General features: G+C 38.2%; 1 protein-coding gene and 1 non-coding gene across 8 annotated transcripts in view; one reads left to right on the top strand and one right to left on the bottom strand.

Moving 5' to 3' along the window:
- The window catches only part of LOC124160608 (glutamate receptor ionotropic, kainate 2-like), a 491,042-nt gene that overhangs the window by 433,863 nt on the left and 30,689 nt on the right, over positions 1-26,490 (top strand). For 5 of the 7 annotated variants that reach the window (XM_046536495.1, XM_046536497.1, XM_046536499.1 and 2 more), the window contains one exon: positions 25,878-26,366. The exons of the other annotated variants lie outside the window; for them this stretch is intronic. In XM_046536495.1, the coding sequence (XP_046392451.1) occupies positions 25,878-26,366 (489 nt within the window). The remainder of the gene's footprint in view (positions 1-25,877; positions 26,367-26,490) is intronic. 7 annotated transcript variants of the gene reach the window in all.
- Trnar-ccu lies at positions 23,058-23,130 on the bottom strand. Its single transcript has one exon. It is a non-coding gene; the product is annotated as a tRNA-Arg (tRNA).

Raw genomic sequence — 26,490 nt, 5'->3', positions numbered from 1 at the left:
AAGAACATCAAAGGCATTTCCGACTTGGTCAACCGGAAAAATCAGCCATAGTCGAGCATAGCTTGGATGAGGACCACAAAATACGGTGGGATGACACCAGAGTTTTATGGCGATCGGATCATTTCTGGGATCGTTTAACCAAAGAGGCGATTGAAATTAAACTTGAAAATAAGAAAGTAAACAGAGACACCGGATTTTCGATCAGCAGCTCTTGGAATAGAACCCTTAAAAGAGTTATGCTTGCCAGAGCTAACAATAAGTCTACGCTGGTCCACGGTCTTCCGCGACAACAATCGGATCTCGACCAATCCGGCTCCTCCTAACGCTGGGCTTCAACGGTCTTTTCGAATTTTCTATCAGGAGCCGTGAGAATGGGTAGCGAGTCGGTACCCGAAACGTCGCGTCGGCGCTCTTAAATAATCTAACCCGCGCGCAATCCCGAGAAGATTTTTCTAAAGTTATTCGCCGGGAAAGTGTAAAATCATATATACACTAAATATAATTAACAAAGCATTTACGCGAAGACCGAAAATCCATATAAACAATGGGATAAGAAGAATTTGAAGTTAATCGCTGATTTCATTGCAATCATTTTTAAGTCAATACTAATTCCAATCGTTAAATTATTCACTCGATATATACATGTAAACCTGAGGCGGCTACAACGAGAATGTACATCACCAGTGATTTATGCATCTAAAAAATCACTGAGGTACATTTTCAAATTTTGATATAAGTAAATCTTTACCCTGGTCTACAAGATAAACCTTAGATTATTCAAGAATATATCACAGTGTTGATGCTATAATTCGCCAGGCTCGTGCGGGAGCAATGCGCTTTGTTAAGGGTTAAATCACTTGTAACAGAACACTGTTGCCGAAGAAGAAGAACTAATCACTGGAATGATCCCTCCTTTATGAGACCCCGTAAAAGTGGGACACGAAAGATAATGCATGCACTCACGTAGAAAAACTTCGGGGTAACAAATTACTTATTGAGGAGGGCTGGTTTGATAGCCCCTTTAGCGGTCGGCCGGTAAGAGTGTTAATTTCCTGCCAATATCATCGTTCACCTCACCACACCTCTACAGTTTTGCCGGAAAATGGGTTCGGTGAAACGGGCTGCAGGTCGGCAGGCAGTCGATTTACGTAATGTGTATTCAAAAAGCTATTAACCGCCCTCACTTCCCGGTCCTTAAATCTCAAGGGCTTCTTCGCCTTTCCTGCAGTCGCTCGTCTCCCCATAACCGTCGTGGGTCGGCCGACCTGCCCTCTCCCGTTCGATAGCTCAACTACCTTTAGCCTCCCGGCGCAGCTCCGCTTACCGTGTCAGCAATTATTAAACTCAAATGCTCCACTTTCCACGTTTGGCCTCATTTGTGTTTCTATCCGTTTTTATCGAAAGGTGATTCTCGCCAGGGGCGCAGCTGGGTTTAGGTGAAACTAATACCAGGGGTGTGTAGAGGTATAGTATACCCACCAGGATAAGAGGTTGGTGCGAGATTAATAAATTGCGGAATTTTAAGATAAATGGTTGAAAATGGTGAGTTTTACGGCTTTCTGAGGGATATTTTAATAATCCCTACACTATTCTATTAGTAATATCAATCCAATTAAGTTAAGTTTGAGCACTGATGGGAATTTTATCCCACAAAACCCACCCCTCGCTGCGCCACTGATTCTCGCACGTAGTAAGTATATCTTCTGGGGGTGATTGCCAGGGCTGTGCTAAATACAGACCAAGGAATATTTGAAATACAAAATACCGCTCCAATTGCATCTCAAATTCAAAATGCAAAATATATTTTAAGTGGACATTTGAAAAACGAACTACAAAATAGTATTTTAAATGCCTTTTAAAATGCAAAATACATTTTTATGTAAATTAAGAGATCTTAAATAATATAGTAACCTGCTTTGGCACTTTATAGATAGTTGCTAAATGAAGAATAAGATTCTAACGAAAAGTAAGTAATCTCTGAGGCCTAATGTTACAGAAGTGTGATCAAAGTTACTTCTAAAATACTTACCTAGAAATACAAGATACATTCAGGTCGTGTATTTGAAATACCAAACGTATTTCAAATGGGCATTTTAAAATAATTTTATTTTAAATACTGCCCAGCCCTGATGTGTATGAATATTCGGGGATTAAGCGTTGAATTATGCAATCTCTATGTTGAGTATTCCGCTTTTACATCTACATCTACAGCCATCACCAGGGTTTCTGGCACGGGGCGATTCCACACCAGGCATGCAGCACATCCTAGCCTTAATCAGAAACACGCTCGTTCGCTGGACACAGGCCAAACCCCTCGGGCTACGACACGCGGTCATACCGTAAACTAGGAGAGTGCAAAGGACACGATCATGCTATAATGTAAATAAAACTACTAGTTAGAGATAGAAAAACAAAAAGCTTGCTGAGTAAGTTAATCATGCTCGAGTTGTAAAATTCCAAAAAATGCATGCAGATAGTTAGTATTTACAAATCGATATCTCCACTGCGCAAACGCTCTGCAATCGCCCACCGAATCAAATCCGCTCATCTAGGAGCCCAACAACACGAATCCGCTCAGCTGGCAGTGTCCGGAGCATAAACGCTCTCCTCCGATGGGGAACATACATGAAATTTGTTCAACATGCTAGTTAGTCTCATTGAATAGACAATTTTCTCATGAGTCCAAATATGTAAGTCAAAACTCTCCTAGCCCTCCACAAACGTCATTAAATGCTTATTAAAAGTGCTCGAATATCGCTTGATGCCACGTGACCTGAAACGCCTTCTGACGTCATCGCACGGTACACCATTCACTTCGCTAAGAGAGAAGAGTGGTAGAGCCTTGAATGCAATATATCGAAGTGAAAATCATCAACGAGCTTTGTAGTAGTTCCTAAAAGGACAAGATGACTGAACAGGGATTTGAGAAAGCACAATACGACAGTTTACTTTTGGTCGACTTCCATATGGCGGCTGATTTTCTGAAAAATAGTGATTCCTTCCAAATCTCACCAAACAATCCCCTTCATTTGTTTCAATAACGTCTTGGCAACCCAACATATTCACAATCTGCCGTTTGACGTTGAAACAGCAATTATTTTCGCCATATTTGCGTTTGAGCACCTGCATAGACCGATTTTCTATCCACTTCCTCAGTCCGTCATCAGTGGATTCCGTGTCTTGACGTCACGCTCCGATGACGTCGTGTTTTCAAGTAGCCGATGAAGATTAATTTTCAAAGACCCATAACTCAGCTAAAAAACATTATTCATCCGCGAAATTTTCGGTGAGTACATTTGAGATAGGGACCTTCTTACTCTAGTACTTTGAAAAAATTTTGCATGTTCCCCATTCTCTAAGCTTAGGAGATGAGCGTTTGTGCTCCGGCTACTGCCAGCTGAGCGCATTCGTATTTCGTAATATAATAATACAATTATGTAATCTATGTGTTTGAAGTTCCACAGTGTGGTTTGCTCTTAGACATTGGGCAAGGATCAGGAAAGACGGTTATTTTTTGGGGAATGAGCTATAAATTATATTTTATGTACATGATTTAGGTAAATGAAGGTCTTGGTGAAACTTCCGAGTACTCCTTTTTTGAGTGATATTGCAGGAATTTATTATCAGCAACAACTATTTTACTCAAGTTGAAATCTACATCTTTTTAGGCAAAGCCCGCTTAATGTTATTTCTGCATTTATGTTTATAAATGTATATATATAAGAACTTCATTTATAACAGAAGCACCACCTATTTCTAGAAGGTTCAATCATCCTCCTTATCTCTTTTAATACTATTTATTATCTTTCCATTGACGAAATGTTTTCTTCACTGTAATTATGCTATGACAGTTTTGTAATATTACTTGCGTTATTCTTTTTAAATGCATTTGCTATTTTAATTCCATTTCATTTGAATTTACGAGAGCATTCAAAAACTATCTGTGCCAAAATACGAAGGAATGTAATCGTAGTAATTGCCATTGTACTTAACTCCACATCACTCAAAGATTCCAGAATACTATACAAATTTTTTGTCACTATTTAAATGGAAATAAAGCTTTAAAAATCTCAATTTTTGCTCTACAGTCGACGGAGAACAATTGGAAGAGAAAATATTTAAATTTCTTTGAAAACTAATTTACTTCTTTTTTTGGGTAAAGCGTCATTTTGTACCATCTCCTTTATTTTCGGAGGCCTTGCTTTCATGCCATCCAAAGTTCCTTCACTTGCCTTTCTCAACGCGGCATATCCATCATTCCGTCTCCATCATTCTCATCAATCTTTCATAGCAAATGCATGCTGTGGTACTCAAGGTGGCTGCGCTGTAAACAAAAGCTAAGGCATAAATAAATGAATGTTTTATTACGGCCGTTAAATAATTATCATTTGGTAACAGTTTTTATTTGTGTGAGTGGGTCACTGTCGTAAACGGAAGATTCGTAAACCTGAGTGATTGAGACGTACGCGGAAATTAGTTTCCTAGGCAAATCTTCCAGGTGAGTGAGTGAACCTGGAAATTTGAGTATCCTTGTTTTATTTTAGTTTTAAGTTGCTGTATTTCACCCTATTGACATCCTTTCTAACTTCCCAAACCCCCTTATCCCTTTTTTTCTCCCAGTAAAGATAATGACATTAGGAAATTCATTTCTTTCAAGAGCTGAGACTAACATGAAAGCCCTTAACTTCAGCAATAATATGTGAATTGAAAAGGTTATTGAATTCAATACTTGCGCATAGTTTAAATAAAAGATGGTAGCACAAATTTTAGCTAAATAAATTTATGTTATAATATTTCCTGGAGTTTAGATCAACGTATTTTATGAAAACAAGTTAAAGCCAACGTTTTGATTTATTTTAAACCATCATCAGGGCTTAACTTTGTACATATTTATTGATATTAATAAATAGATAGATAGAATATCAATAAATATGTGCAAAGTTAAGCCCTGATGATGGTTTAAAATAAATCAAAACGTTGGCTATAACTTGTTTTCATAAAATACGTTGACCTCAACTCCAGGAAATGTTAATACATGTATTAAATGAGTTCAAGATATGAAGAGAAGAAAAAAAATATATAAATAAATTTAGTAAAAAGTATTTAAATACGTCGAACTTCCACCGTATAACTCCTGAATCTGTGAAACTTACTTGTGAATAGGTTTCTTCATATTCCTGATGGTTTCTTTCTTCTCAAGTATTAAATTCAATGAAAACAAAATCTCAAATTGATACAAACAACACGAAAACTAACGCTATCGCCGTAATGAGAACGTGATACCCATCAGAACCATCACATGACCTCTAATCTTGCCATTTTTTTCTTGGTTCAGGTGTAGATGCAAAAATCCTGTTTTCCCCAATTCGGAAAAACGCTTCTACAAGTCTGACTCTGTAACCCCGTTTTATCTTGTCCGTCCCTCTCCCCTGCCACAATTTTTAAACTAAATATTTATCATCTTTATTCATTATGGGCCAAACTTCAGACCCATTCAAATCCACACACCGCGTAAATGGCAATGGATGTTGCAATAAGGGTACAATACTCAAGAAATATTACAAATAATCCAAAAATATGCATTCAGGTGAGGTAAAATTTAATTGGAAATAATGAAAAATATTTATAATTAGGAGACACGTTTCGAAGGACTAAATTAGTAAGAGAAAAATATTGTATCTAATATCAAAGCATTTCCTGCTTATACTTGAAAAATGACAAGACTACATTCACGGAAATTTCGGAGGAAATGCGAAGTAGCTCACACAAATTGAGAAGAAAATAATGTAATATGTTAAGCGAAGAACCTGGTCAAACTGCGTTATCCCACGTTATTAAATCTGTGAAAAAAAAATTTTAGCGCACAATTTGGCAAACCACTTGATACTTCAATTGGGAAACTGCCCATCTCAAAATACTAAGATAATTCTCACCAATGTATTGCTTTGAACATCGCTTCAGTTTAGAATTGATCGACCTACTGAGAAATTGGTTGAAAAATCTAGGCATGCAATCTAGGCACATAGTGTCTCCATTTGGTTTGGGTGTCCTCTCCAGTCTTCAATCAATATCCTTTACACGGACTTGTCGCTCGTCTTGTACTCTGGTCCTGCCGTGGGTGCTTTGTCAGACTCTGCAGACGGAACCTCGCCCTTCCTGTCCTAATGCCCCAATCAATTACCTCCAGAGACATTGTTGGGATTAGTTCCAACAGCATGAGATGTGTGGGAAGATTTCGATACCAACCGGTAGGTGTGTTACGTGAGCGTGTTCCCATCCAGGTGGCAAACGACAGGTTAGATTGATACCTATTGCAGTAATGAGTCTTTACATTCCCTACGCATGGATGGCACACCATTCGAGCAGTCTTTTTTCGTGTTCCTCCAAGCCGAATACTATTTATCTGCGTCGGTTTCGAAGTGGCCAGGGTAAAAATAATTTTCCAATCTAATTCGAACAAGCCGCATCAGGTGCACACGTAAAGAACAATTCCTGCCTCGGATTTCATGAAATTTATCCAGGAAATCGAAGTACTCAATGGATACTGTTTTTGTGCTCTTCATTTGGTAGAATAAGTTTTCTCCCTCTTTTCACGTTCCATGTTCTATAAAAGTTTAAATGCGGATAGAAAAATAGATTAACAACACTAAGGTTCTTTCAGATCAGATGAATATTTGTTTTTAGTTTTTTTTATTTTTTCAGCTTCTCATTTTCTGTGTTTTCATCGAGTGGCCATATTTCCATGCAGGTTGCAAACGACAGGTTATATTGATACATATTGCAGTGATGAGTCCGTACATTCCCTTGGTATGGATGGCACCGCGTTCGAGCTGTCTTTGTTCGTGTTCCTCGAAGCCTAATGCTATTTGTCTTCCTTTTATTTTGCAGTAGCCGGGGTGAAAATAACTTTCCACTTTAATTTGAACGAATCACATCAGGTGCAAACGAGAAAAACAATTCATGCCTCGGATTTCATGAAATTTTATCTAGAAAATCGAAATAAGCTATGGTTCTGTTTTAATATAATTTAAATAATTTAATTTAATGACATAATAAACTTTATTCTGTTCAATTGGTGAATTAACTTTTCTCTCTCTTTTCACGTTCCATGCTCTATTGTAGCGTAAATACCCATATGAAGGATATTGTGACGAATAGAAAAGTATATTTATTAACAATATTTTTTTTCTTCCAGTTCAAATGAATATTTATTTCAAATAGTTTTGTTTATTTTTTTATTTTTTGTCAGTTTTATAATTTTCTGTGTATTTACCGTGTGGCCATGTTTACACTAGTTGCAAATTACAAGTTGATTGATACCGATTTCGGTCATTATAATGATGATAATGTATCATTATATTCCCTCAATTTTTAAAAATTGCCTGTATAATACAAGCAAGAAGGCTGAGGCAGACTTCATTCTTTTAGTGTAGACCTGTGTGGGCTCGTTTGAATTGACAATGCAAGGTATTTTTACTCGCGATATTTCTACGCCAAGTCAGTTCAATAGGTCTGTGGTAGGTAGAGCACGAAAAGGACAACTTGAATGTGACAATCTTCAACAAGGGAATACAAGGACTCATTACTGGAATAGGTATCAATCTTACCTGCCGTTTGCCGACTAGATGGAAACTCGGTCACTCGGTGAACAAACGGGAAGTTTAAACCCTATTTTCATCTGCCCAGGAGGGACGAATGCATGGTTAATCAGCTTTTGTATTCGTTACAATATCCCTCCTATTGAGATTTTCACATTAATAGAACTTGGAGCATTAAAAGACCGGAAAAAGTTATTCTGCCAATTTGACAGAGGAGAGAATTAGCAATTATCCATAGCTGTTTCAGATTTCTTGGAGAAAATTCATGAGTTCCGAGTCAGAAATTATTCTCTTCGCGTGCATCTGATGTGGATCGTTAGAAGTAGAATGGTAAGGTATTTTTACCCCGGATACTTCGACACCGAGGTGGATATAATGTATTCGGGTTGGAGTTACACCATAAAAGACAGCTTGACCGCGATGCGATCCATTACGAGGGAATGTAAGGACTCGTTATTGCAATACCTATGAATTTCACCCACCGTTTGCCAACTGGATGGAAACAAGATTAAACATGAATACACCGGAAGCAAAAAAAAAGCATTTTCATCTGATCTGGAGAAAACCAAGGAAGCTAATATAATTTTATGTTCACCAGAATATCATTTCTACTGAAATATACACAATAACAGAATCTGGAAGATGAAAATAGTGAAAAAAGTATACGACCAAATAGCCACTGAAAAGATATGGAAATCAATAATCCAAGCTCTTTTCAAATTCCATTAGAAAGAATAGCAAGACTTTGGAGGCAGACGTTACACTTCCTGTGTGATCCTGTTTTGGCTCAATTGAATCACTATAGCGATCCGAAGTCGATAAATTCTATTCGGCTTGGAATAACACGAATTATATTCTCTATTAAAAATGTTATTCATTTTTAAACAGATAAAGTAGTAAGGACATCAGGAAAAGAATTTCGTTAGCAAAGGAGACGTTCATGAACAGTAAGGAGCTTCTGAAATGATCATTTAATTTATTAGAGTTTAAAGAAAGGGTTAGTGAAGAGTTTGATCTGAAGTGTAGCTCTCTACGATGCGGAAACGTGAACAAGGAAGGAAGACAAGAGAAGACTGAAGGCATTCGAGATGTGGGTATGGAGAAGGTGAAATGGACCGAGAGGAGGAGTAACGACGAAGTGCTGGGCATAGTGGGTGAGGAGAGGGAACGTTAATATGAGATACGGAGGAGAGAAAAGGTATGAATAGAGCGAGTACTTAGCGGGGAGGGGATGCTAAAAACGGTGTTAGAGAGTAGAATGTTAGGTAAAAGAGGGAGGGGAAGGAAGAGGATAGCATTTTTAGATGGATTGCAAGGGAGTAGGCCTTACAGTGAATTGAAGAAGGCAGTGCCGGAAGGAAAGGGAGACTCCCAGACTACTTCTTTAGTACTTAATAGAAACCTACCTTAATCGATAGAATACTATAATAATAATAATACTTTGTTTTATCCAATAGTAGACTAACTTTACACAATACTGTTATATCCATTGCATTTTCATAGCGGTGGATATTTCAAAATAATGGATATTGTGGCATATGGAAAATAACCGTAGCCGTACTTAATTTCTAATAGGTAAAGTGGTAATAGGATTTATCTGCGTATATCCACCTTGTGCTCCATGGCTATTTTATGCTCCAGTAGGCGCACGACTGCAAGATTTATATCGGAATAAATAGCCCATACAATCCTTAGTTTGGATGGTGTCACATTCAACCTGTCTTTGACGTGTATCTCCTCCCTAAATAATATTGACCTGGCACAAATTCGAAGCGCTCTGGTAAAACTACCTTGCAATTCTAATTTTAACGGGCCACAATCGGTGAAGAATGAAATAACATTACTCTCCTCCAAAGTCGAGTTATCATTCGCATAGGAATGGGAAATATAGATTGCAGATTTCTAATTATTTCTTATGTTAATAGATGGACTTAATACACTTGTTGCATCTGCTCATGTTATTTAGTACATATCAATTGGTAAAAAATTATAGGAAATGGAAAAATAGACTAGTCATGCTCGATTTCGTCTTTGCAATGTTTCTTCCCCTTGAATTTTATTTATCTGTCCCAACGTCGGAATAGATCGGGCAGCAATATCTTATTACTTTATTCCAGTGGGCTATAATAGTTGCCCAATAATGGAATATTAACTTAAACTTGATCAGGATATATTTAAACTTTTCCCGGGATTCCGCGCGGGTAAGATTTCTAAGAGCGCCGACAAGTCGCGACGCTTCGGATTCAGACTCGCTACCCATTCTCACGGCTTCTAAAGCCTCTACTTAAGTACTACTATTCTACTTAAGTCTCAATGAGCCTATCCGGAAGAGCTACCTCAGATTTCAAATCTTAAGTTCTTTTTCCTCTTCTGAGTGGTAATCATGCTAATTGCGGTAATCTTGCTTCTATGTCTTGCGCTTCCAAACAATATCTCAAAGGCTTAATGAGACTTGCATCTACTCGGAAATCGTTCCCGTGAGATGAAGATGAAGGATTCCTTCGGAATAGAGTTTACTAGCTAACGCCACCTACCTGTTGAATCACGTTCCTGGTGTTTACTTTTGAGGATATAAATGGAAGCAGCTGAGCTGAGTAAACTGAATCACATCGAGGAGCAGTAAATAGACCTGCGAAAACCCAACGCTAAAAATTATTACCCATCTCTGCAAAAGAGGTTGTGAAACTGTCGTCTCTCCTATGACGAGTTTGACTCTTACGTTCCACATTTGGACTAGAGGCGAGATGAGAATTCTTACTCGAGATGAAGGAAATGCCATTATATCCATCATTGGATCCACTCATAGTAAAAGGAAACCTTGATTACAGCTAGCAGTAGCAAAAAAGTCCTATTCTTCCAACTTTGTTTTTAAGATTACTTGATCTGATTTATCTGGCTTTTAGTGGGATAATCTTATAGCTTAATCATGAGGTAACCGTTTTCTGATCCTAACCTATTAGTAATATTCAAGAAAATTGTCTAAAATATAAATACTATTACATACGTACCTATATAAATAGTGTGCCGTCATCTTCCGTTCGATTTACGCATTCACTTAATTACAGTAGCATTCGTTCTCAAAACAATGTATTTTCTTAAGGAACGCCATTCTTTATTGTTGTAAGAAGTACTGATACAAATGGAATCATTTATAAAAATTTCGTTTTAGGTGATACGTTTTTTTCATAATTAAGAGATGCCTATAATTTAAGAAATAGTTAATGGGGCCATTGTAATGAATAGAGATTATGGTTATGTAACGAATTGAAAGAAATAATCTAGTATTTTAATTGATTTTGATAACCAATTGGGAATCGATTATCGTAGTTGGCTTGACTGCTATATTTCGCAGAAAATATTAAATGTAAAGGTATCTGCCGTAAGCCAAACTAAGTATCAATCTTCCTTCAATTGGACTAATTGACTCTTGATTACTTCATTTTTGCAAATAGCGCAGGTCTGTTTCTCAAAGCATATTCAGCGCGTCAAATGTGGATGATGCTCGGTAGTGAGGTCAAAGTATGTATTAATTAATTAAGGATGACGTCGATATTCTCTGGCTGCGTCCGCGTATGTTGTTGAATAATCCACAGCAATTCATTATTAAATTCCGAAAAATCATATTTACATCCGATTTTATAGGAAAATTGTACCTTTTTCCCCTTCATACGCCTCCGTTGATACTCCACTAGTGAGTTCCGTCTAGTTTTTCGTTCAATGAAGTACCGTTAGGCTAAGAGGATTTCGTGATAATTTTCCTTTGGTGACCTAAAGTACGATTGAATGATTGATAGGGATGTCCAGATCCAATTTTTGCCAATTTATTTTTTATGTTTGTCGGTTAGGGGTCCGTATACTCACTCCTTCGTATTAACATAAATTCAAAGGTGTATTTAATGTTTTTCAATTTATAAAAGAGTACATTTTGAAGTCTTTGCCTGTGATACCTAATGGGCACGACCTGTATCTGTGCTGCGAGCCCATTAAAATCACACCAAGAGAATCAACATAAAATGTAATTCTTTCATTGGTCACTATTGATGTTTGGAGAAATTGTATATGTAATGAGTTTTATTCAATTTATCTCTGTTTATATAGGTTCCTCCATCTCCAGTATGTAGGTACATATTAACATGTAAAGCGTAAGCCAAAAATTGAATAGCGTGTTTTCGTGATAGCGAATGAAATATTTGTATTTGTTTCAAAGCAAAGCCGTTGCCAGAAAATTTTTATAGTAGTTCCGGGAGAAAATGAATTTTTAATAGGAATCATTTGAATGGGGTACACCTAAGACTGAATCTTCCAAGCATTCCGGTTAGGATTGAACCACTGGAGTCCCCTCAATCCAGCATTAATCCGATGGTTGGCTTGACACAGCTCTCCATTCCTCTCTCCCTGGTAATCTTTTCTCGTTTATGATTTTTTTAATTTTTGCATCACTAGAGGTTTACCCAATGTAACTCGGTCGGGGCCTTTCTTTGCAAATGAAAAGAAGACTTCGTTGACTTCGTTGATCACTGATTTATTTTCTTGGTACGACATGTTTCGATCCATAGAGGTCATTTTTGAGTACTGACGTGTATGTTATAAATGTAATAGAAAACCCTCAATAACTCCACATATAAATTTGTCATGGAAAAAAACCAATAAAGGGTTGATGTTTATGTTTGGGGACGAAAGAGATAGAACACGGAAGTTCATATAATATTTTGTACTTAAAATGATGAAGAGGAAGAATAAAGAAAGTAAACAAAACTGTAAGAAGCGATAAGATAATTAATTCTATCGCTACAATACTATAGAAAGAGATAGAACACGGAAGTTCATATAATATTTTGTACTTAAAATGATGAAGAGGAAGAATAAAGAAAGTAAACAAAACTGTAAGTAGCGATAAGATAATTAATTCTATCGCTACAATACTATAGAAAGAGATAGAACATGGAAGTTTATATAATTTTTTGTACTTAAAATGATAAAAAGAAAGAATAAAGAGAGTAAACAAAACTGTAAGTAGCGATAAGATAATTAATTCTATCGCTACAATACTATAGAAAGAGATAGAACACGGAAGTTTATATAATTTTTTGTACTTAAAATGATAAAAAGAAAGAATAAAGAGAGTAAACAAAACTGTAAGTAGTGATAAGATAGTTAATTCTATCGCTACAATACGATAGTACCTCTATGGATATTTCAAGGACCTCTATCGATCGATACATGTCGTGCGATGAAAATAAATCAGTGGAAGTCAACGAAGTGTTCCTTTAATTTTTTAATATCAACGTCCACATAGTTGAGCCTGATACCATTGAACGCCTTTCTTAGCCTTTTTTACTGTCCCTCGATGATTTTTTTCATCTGGCCATCATGCTTTATCATTTGGCAGATTGCCGCAAGGATTTTGTAAGGGTTTTAGAAAACTTTCCTCCCTCTTTTCTTAACACTCCCAAATTACTCATTTAGTCCATCAATTTTATCATCTTCATGCTTCGGTTGCACCAAATGGTGAATGCTTCCACTGTTGACCTCTCGGCTTCTCTTAACTTCCATCCTCGCTACCATTGAGAAACATGCTGAATATGTAGCATCTGATGATTTGTTTCCCTATTACTATTCTCGCATTCTCAGCTGTAAGTAGATCGTTCTTTTTAAGGAATGATCTCTCCGCCTAAGCTTATTTGCTTACTATTTATAATTACGGACGTTTCCCGCTCCGAGATAGAGGCAAGACCATGCATTCATGGGTGTACGCAGCGAGTGGCAGGAGGGGACATGTCCCTCCCCCCCCCCCTATAAGCAAAAATCGCAAATGTCTTTAAGTAAAATAATATTTGTTCCAGCAAATAATTTTAAAAACTAATAAAGAGCTTTTACAGTTTCCTTAAAATGTTGTTTTCATTCACTTTTTCCATGATTAAATCTTACCTATAACTTGAACAACCATGCCTTAACCCCCCCCCCTAGTTTTGATCCTGGGTACGCCCTTGCATGCATTGGTGAAAGTGTGCACGCCGTGGAAGTATTTTGCTACCAACATGAGATTGTGCACGTTATGTAAGAAATCTATAACTCAGTTTTTCGCCCTGTGCTCATTGGAAATTCAAGGGTCATGGTAATTGTTTGTTAATCCAAATTATTACTTCTCTCCGTGCTTCCAATTTCTGGTTACTCGGCAGGAAAACTCTTTCATTTCTTCTAGATGTGCATAAAAAGTGAACTTGTGATTCGCTCTCAGGTCCTCTAGCTTCGTTCGTCGCGACCCATTTCGTGAGTCCCGCACGACGGAAAATTCGGTCGAATCCCTTATGAAGAGGAGGACCCTTTTGGGTAATCCCTTTTCGTCTCAATCAACCCTCGGCCACCTTCCCCAATGAACCCAATCGACCTCGACTTTGAACACCCGCCGCCCTTCGCACCTCCAGCCAATTACTGATCGCCCCTCCCCTGGCGACTTCCTCACCAACTACTCTACTCGTGGTGAAAAAAAAGAACGGGAAAAAGGTAACCTATCCTCTCACGCTCGCCTGAGGTGAGAAACAGAAATGGAATCGATTCAGTCCTATAGGTATCGGTATAGCGCCATGAAATTGTATTTTTTAGCCTTGATACTCACTTCTCAGATATTTGGGGCCGGATTTTACCCAAAATATACCCTCATTTTACGAGGAATTTGACTTCTAATGGATTCAGTATATGATTTGAGTTTATTTCGCGCGCGCTTTTTTAAATATCAAACTTGGCCGATTATGTTGTCCATATTGATTTATTATGTACTCATATAAATTTCACACTCGCCACACTTTTCTTATTTTCTTAAGTCAAAATCTATTTAAATTTAATGAAAAGTTATTCGCAATACATGAAGAGGATAGACCGATTTCGTCCAGTTTTTAACTACCAACTCCCGATGACGTTGATAGTGTCTTTGTAACTGTGGCTGTAAAAACATCTCTATTTCCGAACGGATTCTCGTCTTAAGGGTATATAATAGGGTGGTGCGAAAAAACTCAAGTTACAAATTTTGTGTCACTATAGCGCGGAAAAGTTGCGATACGTTAGTACAATAAAAACAAAAAAAGGATTATTGAAATCGGACGTCATCTTCCGATTCCGCAAAGCACCTGAAAAAATGACAAAAATGAAAAAAAAATGTTTTTTTTCGTTGCAAAAAAATTAAATTAAAATAATATATTTTAACGCCATAGCAAAAAATGATTACAAATAGTATAGGTTATCATTAATATAGACATATTTATGGTTTTTAATTGTTATTACTGATCGCACAAGATCATCAAAAATGTATAAATTTTTCTATTTAGCCGGTTTTTCAGAGTTGTGTAATAATTATTTGAGGATAATTTTTGTGAAGTTTTAATTAGCCCTTTAGGTCAAAAATGACAATAAAACTGACCACAAGAATTGAAAGGCAAAATTTCACTTTAAAAAGGCAGCATGTTAACCCTATTGAAACCGAAAGTGAAGATGTTGAGGTTTAAAATAACGCAACGCAAAGCTCAATAATCAAGGAAAAATTTGCTGACTGGGAAGATTACATGCCTAGTACATCCAAAAAAGATATAAAGCACCATGGCAAATGAGGGTAAAATTACAAACTACAGCTTTTCATTGTGATCAATACTCACCGTACAGCTGCTGCTATAGCATCAAGTGTACTTGTAGACATTGGTGTTATAACTGAAGAATATACTTCTTAGTTCATTGACCGATGTAGAATTAGAAGGGAAAAGAGAAATATTATAGCTGATTTACAGCAAATCCATCTTTATTTAGGTGAGCTACACGGGTTATACTTTGACGGAAGGGTAAACAATACCCTAGTAATAGAAATGATTGAATCGAAGGAGTATTGCCGGACAGTTAAAGCGGAACACCATACTCTAATAAAAGAACCGGCTTTTGTGTATTTTAGTCATGTTTCTCCAAGCTCCGGGTCTGCTAAAGATATAGTGGTCTCCATATTATCTTATCTCTCAGATCAAGGAGTATCATTAGAGTACTTAGAGTTAGTTTGCTGTGATGGCACGAACATCAACATTGGATGGAAAGGTTGCACTCTTAGAAAGCTCGTAAAACACATTGGACACTCGCTGCAGTGGGCAGTAGGTTTACTTCATTTCATTGAATTACTTTTGTCATATTTTTCAGTATTTAGATGGTGAAACAAGTGGCAAAAAATCAATTAGTGGGCCAATTGGACTAATCTGAATGGTTATGGAAAACTTCCAATTCTGCATTTCCAAACAATTGAATGTGAAATTCTACAAGTTGATAGATAAATTTTGAGTAAGGACCAAAGATACCTTATTGACATTAGTCAAGCAATCACAAGTGGTGACTTTCCAAATGACTTAGCAAACCATGACACTAGACCAATTTCACATGCTAGATTGGTCGTGTGAACAGAGCAAAGGAAAACTCTGGATACATGCCTGAATATTAAAAGAAAGTAGTTTTCCCTGTTATTGAACGGAACTTTGATCTCGCAGAGAACGTATTGATGGCGATGGTTTTTGATTACAGAAGGCACATTAGAGAGTTAGGGCTAAAAAGAGTATTTAAGGCCAGACAGACTTAACCAAAAGGCAAACCTATCGTAAACTTTATTACTCCTACCATGAACTTCGAAATAACTGACTATATAGAATTGATTCACTGGAATGTAGTCAAACTATCTACTCCACCTCTTCTTACGAGAATAATTACTAATGAAGAATTAGCTTCCTTCATTGAATCTGGCGATAAACAAGGTTGGGTTATTATAACATCCCATATCACACGCAAGGAATGGAGCCGTATGTGAAATTGGTGACGGAGTGTGGCTATCGATCCAGAGATGGATTTATTAGGGCTATATTTAAATCAAGGTCCATTATGCTTGACTTCACCACTATATCGCAGTACGAAGAAGTTTTCAAAAGCTAAAATTTAAAAGAAGGACAAAAAATTTAAATATTGTAAATAGCAGTAACCCTCATTGGTTGGATGTATGGAGTGTATGGGAGAGCTCAAAGTGCAGCCACCTCTCCGCGGTGAGTTCTGGGTTGCTTAAATATTATTTAATCATGTATAAACGAAGAAAGAGCTGCATAATCAAACATGTATTTTAGACCAAAATATTACCTTAAGTAATTATTACACAACTCTGAAAAACCGGCTAAATTGCAAAATTTATACATTTTTTATGATCTTGTGCGATCGGTAATAACAGTTAAAAACCATAAATATGTCTATATTAATAATAACCTATGCTATTTGTAATCATTTTTTGCTATGGCATTAAAAGATATTTATTTTATTTTATTTTTTTACAACTAAAAAAAAAATTTTTTTCATTTTTGTCATTTTTTCAGGTGCTTTGCGGGATTGGAAGATGACGTTCGATTTTCATAATTCCTTTTTTTGTTTTTCTTGTACAAACGTATCGCAACTTTTCCGCGCTATAGCGACACGAAATTTGTAACTTGAGTTTTTTCGCACCACCCTAGTATATAATTCCAGGTAACGAAGGACGATTTTGAACATTAGAAACGTCATTTATGAAGGACCACCTTACCTGGTTAAAAGCCCGAGAAAAATGTATCAAGCATTTTGCCAGCTTATGGCGGTTTAACTGGAAGGCTGCATGACCTTAAAGTGATGTGCAAATAATTTAATATGCCCGATAAATGACTAGATCTACTGACTGCATCCGATATGATATATCCCTAGGAAATACGGAGGAAAATAGAAGTTCCTCTTTCTTAAATTGGGTACCTAGGTAGGGGCGGAGTGGTTACCCAAGGGCATCGTCGGCGATGTAGTCAAGAGGTGAGTTCTAGCAAGAGGTGAGGTGAGAGAAGGCAAACGCTCCCTTAAAAATATTGAAACATTTGGATGACCATTTTAATGACTTAAATAAAAGAGCTCAGCTTGCAATTTAAAGTAATAGCTTTTTCAGTTCTTAAGTCTCAGTATGCATGTCCACAATTGTTCTCCTTCATCTTAAAAGTTAACGGTCTGCACACTTAAAAGTTTCTCAAAACTTTCGCCAGATAAAGAGCTATTTATCCTGGAAATTTTATCTTGAATTCAAATAAAATTAGCTCACAAGGTAGTCGGTTTCACGGGACGGTCAGCACAAATGCATTAAACAGATACAGGCCCTATGCCTTGCAGGGCCGGGAGTACCAGCGCGGATTTCCGCCTACCCTTGCCAATCCGCCCCTGTAACTGTATATCAATAACCGAGAACGCACGAGAGCTGACGTCTTAATTCTGAGCCGTAGCAAGGAAAATATATCTGGTAGTTCACTTAGTGAACTTGACTTATTTCTCGGGGAGGTATTTCTCGGGAGGAATGTAGTTTGAGTACGCTCAAGGCCGGATCTCCCAAGAATTTCTGGGGGGTATGAACGCCTATACCACCCGCTCACTATGCCTTTGTCTTACTTTGATTAATGTTGTCCAAATATCGGAAATAGTGGTAGCCCAGTGGGTAGACTTTTGATCCATTGATGTAAAGGCCTAGGATTCAAAACTAGAATCAATCCTTCGGATCACCAGCAAAAGAATATTCCACATACGATTTAACCTGTGATCCCCTTAGCATGAATATGTGGTATTTCACGCCTACGACGTAATCGGTATTTTATTCCTGTACCACCGAAAACAGCAACATTGCCTTTTTACATCGTAGTATTTAACTTAATCAATCAAAAGTTAGCGGACATACATAGGTACCCTGGATTGGGGAAACCTACCCAGACGGGACTCGAACCCGCGACCTCCTCTATCCCGCAAAATGAGGCCTTAAGGCCGTTTTACACGGTACACGGAATTGCGCAATCTAGCGTTCGTGCGAAGGCGCAATGAAAATTGCGTCGTGTAAAGCGGTGAATTGCTAGAACACATGCGAGAATGCGTGGATGCGAGACGGCAAAATAGCCCATGTTCTAATTTCGTTCATGCATTCGCGTAATTCCACGCCATTTTAGGAATTGATGCAGCTCTTACCTGCGCCATTCCTTTGTGTAAAACGCCCTTTAATCCCACCGCCACCGAGGCCAGCAACTGAGGAGGTTGAGGCCTACCCGCACCAACTGAAACCAGCCTTCGATTTGAATTACTGAATGATCGAACGAGACCTTGTATCGATGTAGTCATGATGAGAGGTGAATATCGACTTTCTTTATTTCGGCAGTCGCCTCCCGTTTACGTCAATCCGTATCCCTCCCACCCCTCCCTCGCCTCCGCATCTTACCTCATTTCTGAAATAAGATGCGAGAGTGAGAAACACGAAGTGGCCGAGGGAAGTTCCATCTCGCCTCGAAATGGAGTTTGCTTGCTTCCATCAATTGAGGGGAAGGACTTTTCCTTAAATCTCACACCTTCACCAGCCCCCCTATCTATCCCTCCCTCTTGAGCCCTAGCCAGTACTGGGCTTCCTCACCTCACTCCCTCTAAGGCAGACACCGTAAACACTGGTTATTTGGGCCACAATTGCAATTTAAAGGCCGTTTTACTTGGTTCACGGAATTGCGCAATCTGACGTACGTGCGAAGGCGCAGTCAAAATTGCGTCGTATAAAGCGGTAAATTGCTATAACACATGCGAGAATGCATGGATGCGAGACGGCGAAATAGCCCCCGTTCTAATTTCGTTCATGCATTCGCCCAATTCCACGCCATTTTAGACATTAATCCAGCTCTAACCTGCGCAATTCCGTGTAAAACGGCCTTAAGATTCTCCAGTCGATCGTTAGTGTTGTTATCACCCGCCGCGCACTAAAATGGGTTTACTAAATTCGCCATTCGTAACGCTGACGATCTGAATTTCACGGGGAAAGAAATTATAATTAGTTATACTGACAGAAATGTGCAAATATGTTGTCATTTAATCCATAGAAATTACATAAAATGAGTTTTTTCCTTTCCCTGACCTCTATATTCAATATTAATTTTGAATTTACTTTTATGAGCTTAGTTGCCATCAATAAACATTGCAAAAAGTGTGTCAAAAGTTAAGTCTCTACTTTTTTGTTAATTGAAAACTTCATGTTTCCGTATTTGATTATGTTATTGACCAAATATTGTTGTAACCCTCTATGTTGTTTATGCATCAAAATTATATATTTCCATTTCAAGCCCGTGATGAGGGCTTATAATTAAACCGAAACGTCAGCAATAATTGCATTTCAATTTGGATACTTACATTCCAAAATTCATGTTTAATTTATCAAATTAACAATTTTTCAATGTTATTCCTCACGAGTACACATATACTCTGTTGCAAATTTTTAGGATGAATGAATCACTCTTCGCTCATCGCCGTGTTGTACATATCTTTGAAAACCGATTAAAAAGCGCCCGGTTAAACCGATAGAAAAGTGCCAGCATACATCAAGCTTCTATGGGTTGGACTGGGACCTCCTGTATGGATTACGCTTGATTTTTTAGGGGCAGTCACTAACTACTAACGAGGGACAAATCTTTAATAACAGAACCCCATTGAGGAATGAGGTCGTCAACCAATATTATTATTAAAGGTAGCCTACCGGTTACAGTATATTTATGTGGACCATTTTATGAATCAACCTGGCCTGTTCCCCAAACGTAATTATTGTAATTCACTGTAAGAATTATTAGCTTTTTAACCTTTCATATTTAGATACTGTTGGCGTTTAATGAATACTGATATTAAATGCTGTTAGGTAGTTGTTAATGGAAGGTGAGGGGGATTGTTGAGGAAAAAAGTAAGAGAGAGCAGATCGAAGTAGAGAGACAGAAAAGAAAGCTGTATCTTGAAGAAAATAAAGAGGATTTGAAATATAGAAACGTTTAACGTTACAGCTTCCATTATATCCATGAATCCCATCATTCTTCCCTCCAACAAGGTTTTCATCACCACTCCTGGCTTATTTTTCACGTTACCTTAGACTCATATCTATCCCATATCTCCCCTATACATTTCCTTCCCTCGCCCAGCTTTATCTAACACTACCTAGCTTTTCTTTCCTCTCCATCTATCTCATTTTCTACATTCTCCCAGTCTTTTTATTATTAGCAGAAGTACCGGATGAACGTGAATTTCTATTGTACGGAATAAGTTCAAAAAAGTCTTTTTGAGTTTATGGTGATACTTTACTCTTCTACAGTTAGTTGCCTGAATAACCATGATGGGGGTAAATATTGCTAAACTGAGGGGCGTAATACATGACTGCAGCTCTCTGAAATTCGGCGACACCTGTTAGTTTTTAGTTCGTTGAAAGTTAACCATGCAAGAAGTTCCTTCTAGGGTTGAGCTATGAACTTGGCTATCCTTGCTTTTCATGATTTTCTTCAGCTTACATTGAAAAATCCTCGACAGTAAGTAAGGTCTTTTTAGCCTTATTAAGTTAGTAAGTGTTCACATATTTTCACTGGCTTCATCGTTTCCACTGTTAAAAGTGCTGCTTTGCGTATGGGCTTCGGGTGCTTGATTACTGTTTAAACTTTTGCTTTAGATTCCTTCCCTCACACAAAAGCTCATATTGATCCATTAAAGAAACAAATACTTATGACGCTACCAATTGATGAAAGTGGGCGGCAATTGTAGTTTTTTTATATTTAAAATTATTAGAAGCGCTAAATAAAGAAAAATTTTTCGTAATTTTATATTTCCCATCCTTCTGCCGAATTCTTTTCCTGAATTTTGATTCCCGTTCTCAGTGAACGAATATAATGCAATTTTACATAACGTATACGTAATGTCACATTTATTTATGGGTAAGAAATACACGCCAGCCAACTTAACGGAAATACCGACTATTTAAGTGGGTTGGTGGTGAGTCCTTGATCCACATCGGGTGGACCTTTAGTCGGTGGCACGCCTGGTTATGAGAATTTACGATTCGGTGGGTTTAACCGGCCGAAATATCCGTCGAGTGATATTAGATGGGGTGGCTTGCTTTAATTGAATCTCTTGAGTTCATTTGCAAATTTGATTCGACGGAGAGCGAGGATATAGTAAGGGTCCAGAATACCTAAATTCAACTGAGTTCAGCAACACTTAGTGCTACACCATTAATATAAATTTGAACTAATTTGATTGAATTGAATCTAATTGAATTAAATCACTCTCATATCGTGTTCGACGGCAGCTCTGGGGCAATTTTAGGCTTAAATCTTGACGTTTAGGACTCGAAACACGTTGTGATAAAGGCTAAATAAAATTATCAACGGAGAGCTAATGTAATATTCAACTATATTTAACGTATTTCATAGATCACCTCATGAAGAAATCAGTCCTTCTGAGTCTATGAGATTTACTGAAAATCGAGAAGTTTGGAAAAATATCCACTCGATTAAAACTGTCCGCTTTAAAATTTCCATGAGTTTATTCGCCTATTATAATACTGCTTCTAAGCAACATCAAAAAAAAATTCCGCTCTATTCAGGAATTATTTTAACTGTGCGTTCTTTTGTGCTGTAAAGTTTAATGACGAAATAAGTAGCTGCCACAATTATTACGATTGAGGAGAAAATATTCACATTTTTAAATGAAGTCTTGAAATTTAATGTTTCCCAGAAGCAGCTAGAAAGCGTTAAAGGTTCAAATGGCTACAAAGGAACGCGGCTAGAGTACCGCAACTGACAAATCTAATGATTAGTAAATGAATGAAGTTAGTGAAAATGCTTGAAACTAAACTGGCATGTTAGATTCCGCAAAAAACAAGTAGCCGAAGAGAGTGTACAGGAAAAGGAAGTACATCGTTTAAGAAGTTGCATTTGTTTTCTTTCCATTTTATCCTCATAGTTGATAATGTTAAAAATATTTGGGGTTCCGCTCGGCTTCCCTGTAAAATTGGGAATAAACCCATGTCCTTAAATTGACGACCGTAATCCAGTTTGAGCCTATATGAATAAGCTGAGAGAATTCAATAGATAATTCAATTATATGTTCAGGTTTCAGGTGCCTGGCGTTTTCGTACTGTTAATTTAAATACTATGACCACCTCGTTGAAATTCCTTTCGGAGATATTTTTTGGTACTTGTTAAATATATAACCTTGTTGTTTATTTTCCTCTTACAAAACGCTGTAGACTCCAGTGATCAGGAAACAAGGCGTTCCGACATTTTGGTTTTTTTCTTTAAATTTACTGTGTGTGATTACTTGTATCTCCAGATCGAATCCTTCATACTTTATTGCTTTCCTGAACTTCTATGTAATTTACGTTACATGTCGTTTAATATATTTATTCAAACCTATGTTTAATAATGTAGCGAGTTCCCGAGAGTAGTAGAACTCACGATAGTGCCTCCGTAAGTTCCGGACGTTAGGGCCGGAGCGGCTTCAGCATAGTATTTTTAATGGTGACTTAAAATGCAATAAACAATTAACCGCGTAAATTAACTGCCTCCAACAAAAATTATATGCAAGTGAGTACGAGGAAATGTTATTTGCAACAAGAAAAAAATGTACCCCTGGGGGGACTCGAACCCCCAATCCCCGGTTTAGGAGACCGATGCCTTATCCATTAGGCCACAGGGGCTTGGAGGAAGGAGGTCGAAAATAAGCTATAAGTTCAGTGTTTCCCCTATCGCCGTTAGATGTGAGTTTGCGTTTGGGTTTTTTGCAATTGTTAATGCTCAATCAACAAGTTTTACGTTAAAATATTTCTCTGAAAGATTCCTAGCGCTGTGCAATCCGACGAATCATAGGAAGAGATGAACATAATCAGCTGATTTTGAGTTGCACGTCGCCGGCATGCCAGTCGCGTGTCTTCTGTCCCCGTTTTTAATTTTAATATTATTTTTACCTACGCGATATTAATATAATAGGGAAGGATCTTTTAATTTTTGCAAAATGAGAATGTTCGTTTAACATCAGTGCCAGAGGTTGAACGTGCAGTTTGGCAAGCTCTTATATATTCCTCGTGAAATTCATTTCAATGTAGTGACTCACCGCAATGATGTTGCTTTTGCTAATTAAATTAAATTTACGCATAGTGTACTCCCAAACTCATCTTTGTCATGAAATAAAACTAGCATTGCCAGCGTCACTCGCATGCGAACGTGGATATGAATAATAATCAATTTATTCAGTAATTTATGAATTCGGAAATAGTTTGTAATTAGTGTTATAGCCGTTGTGATTAAATTTCTTCATCAGTCGGTTGTTATTGCGAATACACAAATACTATGTTGTAAATAGGATCCAATTAGCGTTGTTATCTGATAGTGAGTGAGAGGTAATTCGGGTCATGTTCGGGTCTCTCACCGGGTCATTGTTTACGCCGGCAACCATGTGAACATGGCCCTTATAGGACCTTGCATGTGAACAATGACTCACAGGGAAACCCGGAAACTCTTCCCAGACGTTGCACGCTGGGAAAATACTGGGAAAACTAAACATTTGCTCTCCCAAGCGAGTGTATGCATGTGTTTTAATCTCGGTGGCCGTGGAGATGTGTTTCATGCCGATTACTCATGCTTGGGAGCAGTGCATCTACTACGTAGGGGAACACTAGCCAAGCATTGTAATTCTTCCAGTCTTCCACCGAAGTCTTCGAGCCGGCCGCGGCTGTTTCTCTCCCCACTCCTTTCCCGTTTGGGACTTATAGCAGGCGGTCGCCTTCTAAGGCAGTCGCCCGTGTAAGATCAACAACGCTGGGTGGCATTTACGCCATACTGTACAGGCATTGAGCTTTTTCATCGCGGCTTGAGGATACGGAGGAAACCGTAGGAGAACAGACAGACATGACTTAATTCGAGGCAACCGTCAATGCCTCGGGGCGCAATAGGATAAAACCTAGCTAATGTCAGTCGGTCTGGTGTAATTCAACCGAGTAACTCGCTCAGTAATTGTACCCAAAGGTTGGATCGGAGCGGTGAGGGTATAAATCACCCACGATTAAGCCAAAAAGTGTGAATTTCTGTCGTTCGGGGCCACTTTTTCTTTCCTGCCCAGCCATAAATATCGTACAAACTCCTTTAAACTTTTTTGCCGGACTACCTACACTTTTGTACAAATGAGAATGGTTCTTGGTTGAAGAATGTTGATTTAAAAACGAAACGCGCGTCATGCTCAATTGAATTCTATAAAAATATTGCAATTTTCATTTAACCTCCGGTAACCACTATACCAAAACACTACGACTAAGTGTAGGTATACGATTAGAGTACGGCATAGCATGGCACCACCGAATTTCCGAGTCGTCGGCTTAGATCTCACTTATTTTAGGGCAAGATTATAATTAATACAGTACTTTTAATTTTACTTTAACGGAATAATTATCAATATTTCAATTTCCCTCTCAGGAATGGCATTTGTTAAGGGAAAAATTTGAGTTTACGGAAACATACTTTATTATTTCATCATATAAAATTCAAGAGTTTTCAAGAATGTTTTGGAGTTAATTTTATTAACTGTTTTTTTCCATAGTCTTCTCAGAATCATCCAGGAAACATCTGACCATCCTCCAGCAGCCCAGATCATCTCTTTCTCAACTCATGGCTTTGTGTTTGCTTTTTATTATAATGAAAAAGTGTCTCCCTTCGTTTCATTTATTTAAATCGACTGGTTTTGGTAATTTTTCTACCATTTTTTGGTGCATCAATCCCTAACTTTCTAAAATTATTAATAGTTTCAGCCTCCCTACCTTCAAAGTTCACTATATTGCCGGCCTCGGTGGCACTGGGGTAAAGTCCCCGACTGCCAACCTAGAGGTCGCGGGTTCGAATCCCGCCTGGGTGGCTTGACTACCATCCATGGCATGGATGTTGGTGAATGTCTAAAAAGTTAATTGTTAGAGAGGACAACTCTGTCCTAAATTCGCTTGTATAATAAAGACAAATTATTATTATTATTATTATTATTATTATATTTACTAGCACAAGATATAATTGATATTTATATGTTCTAACTGTCAATTATAAGAACAACGTTGGGACACCAAAACCCTTGCTCCCGACGGGTAAAGATTCCACCCTCTTCATATATATAGACCACCCAACTACGGCATTTGAATTATGTGCTAGTGGTTTAAAGCAATTTGAGTGGTATCCCAGCTCACAATTGAAATTTTCGGTAGAATGTTTTCCTCAGTTGTCTTAAACCTTTCAATGTTTTCATTTGAGTATTAGAAAGTTCATTTGCCTTCAACCATTCGCCCTAACGGTACTTTCGATTTTCCAGCCCATAAAATTCGTGATTTTTACATTTTGAAATATTTCGTTAACTTTCTAACGAGTTGACATTGTCACGTTTAAAAACTCCGTGGGGAAACAAAAACCACAGGTGCCGACGGATAAGGAGTCCACCTTCTTCACATTCCTGGACCCTCTGGCTCTGGATATCTGGCTGTTTGTTGGCGCGGCTTTCCTCCTGGCCGGCTTCACCTTATTCGCCCTCGCCCGCTTCACCCCTTACGAGTGGCGGGATCCAAAACCGTGGCTGGCGGACATCGCCCCTGCCACGAGGGGCAAGCGGACCAAAAGACCATGGGAGCGGAGGGCCGTACTCAGGGTCCGAAGGGTCCAGCACCCGCCCTACGTGGTGGAGGAAGAATTCGGGGGGCCCAACCCTAAAGGGGGTCTGGAGTGCGACGTGGGAGGGTTGGAAGGACTGAGGGACTGTGGTGAAGAGGATGGAGACGGGGAAGTGGAAGAAATGGAGGAAGAAGAAGAGGTTCAGGAGCGGAGACTGGTGAACCAGTTCACTCTCTCCAACAGCATCTGGTTCGTAACCGGGACGCTGCTCAGACAGGGTTCTGGAGTGGACCCGAAGGTGAGATTAGCTACGTGAACTGCAGCTGTTAACGATCTCATTAAATCTTTCTTTTTTCTTCTTCTCTCCATGCAGGTCAGTCATATGCCGAGTTCGTCATAAACGGAGCACGGTTTCCAGTCCC

The sequence above is a fragment of the Ischnura elegans genome, chromosome 6, assembly GCF_921293095.1.
Source record: "Ischnura elegans chromosome 6, ioIscEleg1.1, whole genome shotgun sequence".
Classification (NCBI taxonomy): domain Eukaryota; kingdom Metazoa; phylum Arthropoda; class Insecta; order Odonata; family Coenagrionidae; genus Ischnura; species Ischnura elegans.
Note: the sequence above shows the minus strand (reverse complement) of the source record. Positions and strands in the feature narration are given on the sequence as shown.